Genomic DNA, 10,959 nt, shown 5'->3' on the forward strand with positions numbered 1-10,959 from the left:
AAAAAAAGATCAGCTAAACCACTAAACTATAAATCTCAATCGTTGGTTGAAAATAATTTACTTTTTTAGGTTCCACATCACTTTATATCTAAATTAGAAATGCACATAATTAAGATGATTTATGGTAGAGGGGAAGATGGCCCGATGGACCACATAGAAATGCCACTTGGAATAGCAAGTACATCATTTGTATCCCTTTGAACATTAATTTTGCCACATTAGCAAGTGTCATATAGTTATTGATAATTATACATCATATGCTAATTAATAATGTGAAAGGTATTGCTCACCTTAGCATCTTATTAACCTAGTTGAAGTTATTGTTTTTGAGGCAGCACAGGCTGAGTGGGTATCAATACTTTCAGGGTAGCGTAGCATGGGAATCCGATGGAGTAGGTATCCAACAGAGGGGGTATGATCGCCATTGCTTGACTCGGCTATACTCCCGATAGCTTTGAGATGGGGCAATGGTGAGGGGTTCGCTCAAAATGAGTTGTAATTATGGTTTGGATTCAACATTCTATCCGTGGAACTTCTATGGTAACATTTAGGAGGAGTCGCCGATGTTGATAGCCTGTTCCCACACTTCACCAATAAGAAAAACTAATACCATCATGTGCAACGAGGAGACGTGATAAAAAGACTGAAATTCACAAAAGAAGAAGAAGAAGAGTTTATAATGGAGAAAATAAAATGAGCAGAGACAGGTGTGAGAAACATGATTATTTTTGGCCTGATATGCAAGGAAAATTGCTTCCAAATGTTTACAAAGAGGGTTTCGAGCTTTGCATCTTGTAATGATACTTCTCCATGTTTTACCTAATTGATGAGGTAAATCATTAGTTTTATTAAATAGACCACAAGATTTTTTTTTTGGTCGGTCCTACTATACTCTTATTCTAACTCTCACTCTTAAACTTTTGTTCTACCTCATTGCAGAGTGTGGGAGTCAAAACCCACTTCTAAAACTAATTTGTCCCCACCCCAACCTCCCTGAGAAAGTGGAGATTCGAACCCCCCACCTCCTCCTTCCAAGTTGGAAGGGTGGCCACTTGGGTAAACCCAATGGTTAAATAGACCACAAGATGAAAAGAGTACATTTTCTTTTTCAAAGTGAAATACATAGATAGAATATATATACATATGTAGGTAAACACAAAACATAGGAAACAAATTGTATTTATGTGCAGGGCTAGTGTCGGCAATACTAAAGCTTTTCCGGCGACATCATGAATCTTGATCCAGTCTATTTCAAGCACACGATCAATATGGTCATTCACCTTTCTATCTCCTTTGGTCTTCACTATAAAAGTTTCCACCAAGAGGGGAGGGAGATAGTAGGTAAAACCCCTTCCCTCCAAAAGTAGAAAAGACAAAAAAAAGTTGAGAGAGGAGGAGAGGAGAAAATATTGGTGGTCCGGAACTCCACATCAATGTGGTCTTGAGTCACTCAAAATGCGACATGTGGAGCCACATGGAAGGGTGGAACTTAGGGGTGAGCATCGGTCTAGGGTTGACCTTGGACCGACCCTGGACCGGCCCAACCCTGCCGATCTTGGTCCCAGGGAGATTGGGTCGGTCCTTGGTCCTAGAATTCCTGAACCAACACTTTGTGGGTTGGTCCTCGGTCTTGAGAATTCCGGGTTAATCCAACCCGGACTTCTCCATTATAATAGGAACTTACCCCAATATAGAGCCAAATACCTTGAAGTTTGGTGGACAGGTTCTATGGATCCACTCAAGAACAAGAGTGATTCCAATGTTTCAAAGTCGGTCTTTAGTGAGTGATTTCCAATTTCATAATGGAAATCGCAATACCTTGAAACCGATCACCACAAGGTATAACTACAACGAGAAAATCAATGTGATTAATATTCACATACAACACCTTCTTGGCTACCAAGGACTTGGCACATCTCTGCCACGATGGCTCTCCTCTATTTATAACTCTAGAGGACCCCCCCCACCATTCATTGCAAGAACCGTCCTTCTACGAAGAAATCATGTGCTCCACTTGGCTTCCACGGCATGTAGGACAAATGTATTAAATGTATATATATTCAAGTGTACCTAAGGGAGGATCCCTTAAACAAAAGTGTGCTAGCATGGAGTCTTCGAGGATCCCTTAAATGTATATATATATTCAAGTTAGAGGATGCTCCTATTGCATTGGAGTCTTTGAGGTACCTAAAAAAGAGAAAGGGGGAAAAAGCACCTACACCTAAGAAGCTGAAATGCTTCAACCCTTTCAAGCAGCAAGGTTCATCTACCCGATCCTTTAAGGAAGAGACCTTACTTGATACCCCAATCCAAGAGGTCAAAGGAATGGAGGAATGGGTTTTAGTGACTAGTCCTAACAAGCCACCAAATTTTAAATGAAGATTGTGAGCTGGAATTGTTAGGGTTTGGGCACTCCCCTAACATTCCAACATCTTAGAGCCCTAGTGACTCAAGCAAAGCCTAGTTTAGTATCTTTAATGGAAATAAAAATAAATAAATAAATTGTAGTGGAAAGGGTGAGGAAGTGCTTTCTATTCTAGAATCTTTCGGTGGTTAACCTAATTGGAATCATGGGGGGATTGACTTTAATGTTGAACAATGAAGTGTCGATTGAACTGAAATCTTCTTCAAGTGAGTTGATGGGTGTCTTTTCTGAAGACCTGAATAGTGGCACTAAAATGAGAATTTCCTTTTTACAAACATCTACGAATTATTAGGAGAGACTTTAGCTATGGCAATAGCTTCATATGATTCATTCTATCAATACTTTACCCCAGATTTGTATTGGAGACTTTAACGAGACTTTGTATCACTAGGAGAAGTATGGAAAAAATGAAACAGATTACTATTGAGTGGTTGCTATCCAAGATTTACTAAATGTTTGCGCACTCATGAATGTAGAGAGCAAAGGTCATACTTTCACTTGGGCCAACAATCGAGATGGGGAAGCATTGGTGAAAAAGAGGCTGGATTGGGTTATATGCAATATCGAATGATGAGTGATGCCTACAGGTGAAAGCCTATGCTTTGCCAGCTTTTAGATCCAATGATAGTCTTATTCTACTATCTTTGTTCCCACCGAGCGTAAAAAGAAAGAAACAATTATGTTTTGAAGCTTACTAGTAAGAAGATGTTGAATGTGAGGAAATAGTTCAAAAAGTGTGGAATGACCAGCACTACTCTCGACTAAATCTAGCCAAAAAACTGAATGAAGTCTCAGTAGCCTTGGACAAGTGGAGCAAGCAAAAATTTTCAACGCATATCAAAAGAGATTGAGAATCTTAAAAAAAGAACTTACCTAGCTAACAAATAGGAGGGAAGGGGGACCGAGCAAGGAGGAAACTCTACAACTTACAATGCAAATCGAAAACCTATGGAGATAGGAAGAGATGTATTGGAGAATGAGATCAAGAATAGAGTGGCTGAAGTGAGGGTATAGAAATATGAAGTTTTTTTCACGCTATGATGGTGCAAAGAAGGCAAAGAAAAAGAATATCCATGTTGAAATTAGATGACTAGAATTGGTGCAGGGATTTTGACTTGATCAAAGAACATATTGCTACATTTTATCAAAGCATTTATGACACGGTTGGCCCAAGGAATTTTTAGCCAATGTTAGACCAATGCCCTTACATAGTTGAAGATGATATGAAGGAAGCTTTAATAGGGCTAGTGACATTAGTGACATTAGAACGAGTGAAAACCACGGCTTTCCAATTTGGAGCTACAAAGGCACCAGGCCCAACGGCTTGAATGAACAGATCTACCAGCTTTACTGGAAGATAATCCAAAAGGAAGTGCACCAAATGGTTGGAAACTTTTTCGTTTTATGTACGCTAGATCCTTATCTCAAAAATACTCATATAATCCTCATTCCAATCGGGTGGAGCGAGCCCGATGGATGACTGGGCTTGATTTTGGGCTATTTCGGGATCGGCCCAATTGCCACCCCCATCCGCGGATGAAACGGCAGTTGTATTGGCGGCCCGGGTAAACGATAAGTCGTTGAGGCTGGTTGTGTTGACGACAGGGACTTCGGCTATCGCCCCAATCTACATGGTTCCAGAGGGACTGCGAAAATTAAGGCAAAAGAGAGGCGGAGATCAGAGAGATCGAGAGAGAAGAAGAAGAGAAAGGAGGAAGCAGCCGGTGAAAATGGAGGCGGTGGTGTATGCGCTGTCGCCGTTCCAGCAGAAGATAATGACGGGGCTGTGGGAGGATCTGCCCAACAAGATTCACCACAATATCTCCGAGAACTGGATCAGCGCCACCGTTCTCGCCCCTCTCGTCGGCACCTACACGTACCTTCTCTCTCCCCCTCCCTTTTTTTCAAAAAGGGATCTTGAGCGGAAGGAGAGGGAGAATGCGAGGTCGGGGATTAACGGAGTCCATTGTTTTTCACGAAGTTGGCTCTTGGGTTTGATTGCTACTATGTCTGCTTATGTTGTTGCCGGTCTCTCTCTCTCTCTCTCTCTCTTTGCGTGTGAAAAATTTGATTTTTAAAGCTGTCGAGGGAGGGAGAGTGGGTAACTGCCGAGTGCCACATGCGACGCCAACGTCTCTCTTCCTCTTTCGATCTCGGCGGATTAGAGTAGGGGCTACGTTCAAATTATTAATAAATAATTGCAGACCCCATGTAATATGTATCAGAGACTGCGGCTTCGTTGTTGCAATCTCTCCACTTCATCAGGAATAAAAGGTGGGAAATTATGTCACATTAAAAAATGATTTTTTTTATTAGGTATGGGGATATAAGGAAATCAATTCTTTCCGCTATTCTGGCATCATCAGTTTGACAGATTATCGTAGCGGGAGTAGTACTAGGTTCTTGAACACCACCCTAACCCTCAGACGAGTTCAAGATGATAAACAACATTCTTTTTCTTAACTGAAAGAAGGGGAAAATGCGAGGGATTTGAAGAAGAGTTTTGAGGGGAGCAAAGGTCATTTAACAGGAGCAAATAGCGTTAGGTGTCCCAACCCTTACAATTTCACTGAGTTCTTCGTGTTATAGCGTTACTTCTTGCACCTACTGTTTGACTTGACTGCATTTTGTGTTGAGAGAGTGTGCAAGTTCAGGATCAGGAGGGAGTGAGTCGCTGGCTTATTGTTGGCATTCTGAGGCAACTTCATTCTTGCAGGCGCCTAAAACACCTATCTCAAGACGTAGAGTTTATGGCATTGTCTTTCTATCCGGTGGCTCGGATATGATCTTGTTTTATTCCTATTGTTATGATGGGTCTTTCATTTTGAATCAGACAGTCAAATATATCCAGAAATATGGAGATATAAGTAACCAATGATTGTATTGCAGTTTAAAACGATAATAAGGATATCGTAATAGTCACTTGAGATCAACTCTCTCTCACACTAGAGACCCTCGCCAGCCAACCCTTTAATGGCATCTTTCGATCTTGTTTTGATCTTGCTTTTATGTACCATTATCTTAACATAAGTGATCAAGTGCTGAGAAATTTGAGGACTCCTTGAGCAGGGTACTAATTGAAAACGAAAGGGAACTCCAAGCAACTTCGCAAGTAATGGGAATACGGCACCAATCGGAACTTCCCAAAAGAGGAAAAAGGTCCACAGAAGAAAGTCTCTCACGGCTAAGGTGATGGAGTGGTTGACAACTTGGTATTCAAAAACAAACGAAAAGAAACGGAGAAAAAAAGGAGGGCATGCCGATGAGTAGCCGTTTGAGACTGCAAAAAGGCAACGGCCGATTGACTTTTTTTAGGAGTGGAATGATTAGGGGATTGCTTTTGGAGGGGGAAGATGAATATATTCAAATTGCCTGTGGACGCATTATTCAAATGTCCTATAGATGATGAGATAAATTACGAAATCGACACGATCGGGTCGGTGACACCAAGACAGGATCTCCAGGACACCTCGGGCCTGTCCATCTGACTCGTGGGCTTTCCCATTGCCCGCAGTTCGGGAGATTTCCCTTTTTATCTGATTTGAATTCCTCTTGGACGTTCCTCGTTTTGCGTGGTCGTCCTCTTCTTCGCACCGGACGTATCCGAGGTATAATTTTTGCAATCAGGTAGGCTGACGACGCAACGGTAAGCGGCTGCCTTCCTTGTTTTTGGTGTTTGTGACCGGCAGACTTTTGTCGATAAGCAAGACATTTTTCTATGGGAAAACGACCCATTTGGTATGTTTGAAGTATATCCACTGGAACGCTCCTTTCTCGGATCTTTTAAAATGACATAAGTCATTGATGTTTGGACTATTCGTGGGATGCAGTGGATCCCATAAGTACTATAAGGCGCCATGTGGATTTCCTAAGGTAGGTAATTTATATATACCAAGTGATGAAAGCCTATAACCTAATTGAAAATTTATATAAATTATTTATTACTAGAGAATGATTATTTATTACATGAAATAAATTCTCCATTTGTTTTATGGAAAATGAGTGATTTTGAAAATATTTTTCAGAATATGATCATTTATATCGCTTACAAAAATGAATGAATGAAGAATATTTATTAATAATGCAAATGTTTGGATGCAAATTGTTATTCATTGATTAATTATTTCAAGTAATGCCCACGATCAATTTTGAAAAAATAATTTTTAAATTACTTATTTTTCACGAAACAAAGATAGTAAAAAATATTATAAATTTAACATATGCCAGAACAATGATGCTTGCTGTTCGAAAATAGAAGGGGGTTGGAAAATCATTTATCGAGTATTCCATGATCTGTTTAAACAATTCACAAAAAAAAAAAGTATCGATCTTCGATGCAATAATAAATTCGCATTTAATAATCATCCCAAATGGTAAGTTATCGTTTCGTATTGACAATCTAGGAACGGCGTATTGTAGCTTATGCCTTTAAAACTACAAAAATATTACTTGGCGTTTCGGCAATGACTTTTCTAAACGACTGGTAGATTTTTCCTTGAGATAGCAAATTCCAATTTAGCACACTATCATTTGAGATAATTATTCAATCAGTCCTAAACCTATTATATAAATATTACAATCTTAAACTTTTTTAATTTTGCCAATCTTAAATTTTTGTGTGAAATTCTAATGTATTTTTTTTCGGCTAATTTTTACAGGACATCCTATGAAGCATGTTGACATGGACAATTATGGATCGCCTCATTGATGATTTTCAGCCAATTGCCAACTCGCAAAGGTTTGAAACTACATTGGCAAAATTGGAAAATGTAAGCGTAAATTGACCTCTATACAATAAATTTAAGACTAAATGGGTAATTTTTCACACTATCGTGGATAGCAAAATCTTAATCTATAAATCCTAATAAATTTTGCCGTTGGACTAATAAAGAAGTTGGTAAATGCTCTATTGAGTTAATAATTACATTCACTCATATAAACTATCCAAAGCAAAATTAGTAACTTCTCAGTTTTTCATTACGATAGCAAATTTCATTTTCAAGTTTCTAGTGATAGTGAACTCATCAATATGTGAAAATAACTAATAGGTGGATGCCAGCCTCGGCAGTCCTTTCAGCTTGTTGATAATTATGGGTACGTAACTCGCAGAGACAGTTCGGAGCAATTTTTTTTTTCCCAAAATTGCTAAGGATGGCAAGTACCAATTTAATACACTGCATGGTACGTATTGATAATTACACTTAGGTTGCCCTTATTTGATAGAGCGGGGTTGGATCGGGTATTCAATAGCATGGATGATTTTTGCAATTTTTTGAAATTTTGAATTTTTAATGTTTTTTTTTTCTTTTTTCCTATTTCCTTTATCAATCGCCAACTGTTGGTCTCGCTAGTTTTGTGTGGAGGACCATTTCTATGCTAATGCAAGGGGACCCTCGCCTTGCTAGGCCATTAAAGGTTTGCCCTTGCTTGAGGCTGACAAGAGTTACCCTTGTCTAGGCGAGGGTGGTCCTTCTTAGATCCAAGTGACCCTCACAACTGGCTATTGCCAAGGCTGTGTAACCATAAGAGGGAAAGAGAGAAAAAAAGAAATAAAATTATATTTATAACATTTTAAAAAATTACAAAAATCGTTCATGTTAGTATCAATCGTGCCACGTTCGACAACTAATAGTGATTGGATAATCACATCATCGATTTCTAGCCAAATCATTCAAAAAGATTACATTAGCAAATCGTTAAAAAAATATGGTTAAATTGGCACAATTGAAAGATTTATGATTAAATTTGACATTGTAAAATAAGTTTATGACTTTTTGGACAATTATCTCATGGAAAAGCCCTAAAACATACACTTATTTTTCTTTCTATGATGGGTAAGCTTACTGTATTCATTTATTTGTAAAGCATGTTATATACTTTTTCCTAATGATAGATTTTTCTATTGATTTTTTAATACTATTTATTTGTCAAATATTAGCCTAGTATGAGTTTGATCAATTTAATGTTTTTAATCCCACAAATGATTTCCAGTATTATTTGTTTTCAAATATGAGCCAATAGAAGATCTTAAATAGTTGTTCATAATTAGTAAGCGCACCAGAAATAAACCGTTAATATCTCCGTACAAGCACACCAAACAAGAGGCCAAATCTTTCCATCTGTTTAATTTTAAAGAATACACTATAGTGTGCAAGCTCAACTCAAATTATTACTTTGCTTCGATTGAGCTTGAGTTTCGATTTTTTTCAACCCGATTTGACGCAATCACTTTCGGTCTGATCTCATAATTACTTCCTTTAGGACCACTTTATATATCCGTGTGTGAACTGGTCCTTCAGGGGCTGTTTGGTTGGGCATTCCCAATGGGCTTTGGGCCCCAAAGCCCCTTGGGGAAAAATTTTAGTGTTTGGCAAATTTTTTGGAAGCTCCTTTGCCCAAATATGAGCATTTGGAATACTCAATGCTCAAAGGCGGGAGGGGCAGCATTGGGCATTGGGCATTTGGGAAATGCCACGATTAGTGTTCATCATTTTTTTTTTCCCGTTGTCTTCTTCTTCTTCTTCCCGGCCTCCGGGCTTCTCCGGCAGCCACCGCCGCTACCGCCTGAGGGTCGTGCGTCACCGGTGACCACCATCTGGGGGTGCCGCGACGCGCGACCCAGGCGATGCAGACCTCAGGCCACCAAATCTGGCGGTCTGGAGGCCGAGATCTAGCCTCTACAACCTCGGGTGCCGAGGTCGCACCTCCGGGCGGCGGCGACGACGTCGCCCGAGGTCACGCCGCCTGGGTTTGCGCGACCTCGGGCCGCTAGATCTCGGCGGTCCGGAGGCTAGATCCGGCCTTTGCGCCCGAGGTCACGACCTCGGGCGGCGAATGGCCGAGATCGGCCGTCCGGCACCACTAGTCGCCGGATTCGATTTTGAGATTTAAAAAAAAATTAAAAGCAAAAGCCCATTTGGAATAAGTTTTGCCAAACAGTATTTTTGCACAAACAACTTTCCAATGCGTAATTTGCCAAACGGCTGAGCATTCCCGAAAACCTCTTTATCCTAAAGATATTTGCATTTGGCCAAAGGCATTTCCCCAAAACTGAACCAAACGGGCCCTGATCAATCCCAAAGGAAAATTACTTCCTTCGGATGACCAATGGCAATGTACTCAGACTCCGTTTAGAAAAAACACAATTGGTAATATATTTATGATTGCCTTCTTATAGTGGGGTTGCTTTCAAAGTCCCTCTAAAACTTCCTCAGGCCAGTTGAACTACTACGACCACCAAAAAAAAAAAAAAAAAAAAAAAAAAAAAAAAAAGATCAATTGAACCACTATACTATAAATCTCAGTCGTTGGTTGAGAAATCAATTTTGCAGGTTACATCGCTTTATATCTAAATTAAAAATGCACGCGATTACAATGATTTAAGGTAAAGGGGAAGATCCCTCGATGGACCACATAGAAATACCACTTCAAATAACCAGTACATCATTTGTATCCCTTTGAACATTAGTTATTTGCAGGTGTCATATATTTGTTGATTGTTATTCATCATATGCTAAATGATATTGTGAAAGGTATTGCTCAACTAAGTATCTTATTAACCCGATTAACATTATAGCTTTTGGGGCTGCATAGGTTGAGTGGGTATTAATACTTTTGGGGGAGGATAGCACGAGAATCCGAGTGAGTGGGCATCCAACAGAGGTGGTATAATCGCCCTTGGTTGACCCATCTATGCTCCCGATAGCTATGTGATGGGGCGGCAATGATGGATTCGCATGATTCAAATAGAATATTCTATCGTAAGCGTGAAACTTCTACAATAATGCTCGGAAAGAGTTCCCAACGCTAATAGCCCCTTCCCACATTTTACTAATAAGAAAAACTAATACCATCATGTGCATCGAGGGAGACGAGAAAAATACAGAAATTCACAACATAAAAAGGAGTGTATAATGGAGAAAATAAAATGAGTGGGGACAGGCGTGAGAAACGCAATTACTTATAGCTTGTTATGTGAGGAAAATTGGTTCCAAATGTTTACAAAGACACTTTCAAACTTTGCATCTGGTAATAATACTTATCCACATTTCACCTAATTGATGATGTGAATCACTAGTTATTAAACAAACCACAAGATGAAAAGAGTACATTTTCTTTTTTAAAGCGAAATACGTAAATAAAATATATATACATATGTAGGTAAACACAAAACCTAGTACACAAACTGTATTTATGTATAGGGGCATGCTAAGAAGACGGTATCGTCAAGTGACGGAGACTTACTGAACAAACATTTCAAGCATGGGATTTCGGCAACAAGAGTATAAACCTTCCAAAATCAATTGCCAAGAATGCCCCTTATAATAAAGGGTTAATACTCTTAAAAACCTCAAACAGGTACACTTGTGACAAATTTACCCCAAACTATTTTTTTGACCATGAAAAACCCCAAACTGGTAAACCTGTGACAAATTTACCCCGACTGACTATATAAAACCTTAAACTAGTACATTTATGACAAATTTACCCCAAACTAATTTATTCGACTGCAAAAAATCCTAAACTGATAAATT

The 10,959-nt window shown here is 39.3% G+C and overlaps 1 protein-coding gene across 1 annotated transcript; it reads left to right on the plus strand.

The window, feature by feature from the left end:
• Positions 1-4,025: 4,025 nt before the first annotated feature.
• On the plus strand, positions 4,026-5,811 carry LOC120296400. Its single transcript, XM_039318329.1, has 2 exons — positions 4,026-4,301; positions 5,495-5,811. Exons 1-2 carry the CDS (start codon positions 4,057-4,059, stop codon positions 5,616-5,618), a joined length of 369 nt encoding a protein of 122 aa, XP_039174263.1. The 5' UTR covers positions 4,026-4,056; the 3' UTR covers positions 5,619-5,811.
• Positions 5,812-10,959: the final 5,148 nt, after the last annotated feature.

The sequence above is a fragment of the Eucalyptus grandis genome, chromosome 7, assembly GCF_016545825.1.
Source record: "Eucalyptus grandis isolate ANBG69807.140 chromosome 7, ASM1654582v1, whole genome shotgun sequence".
Classification (NCBI taxonomy): Eukaryota; Viridiplantae; Streptophyta; class Magnoliopsida; order Myrtales; family Myrtaceae; genus Eucalyptus; species Eucalyptus grandis.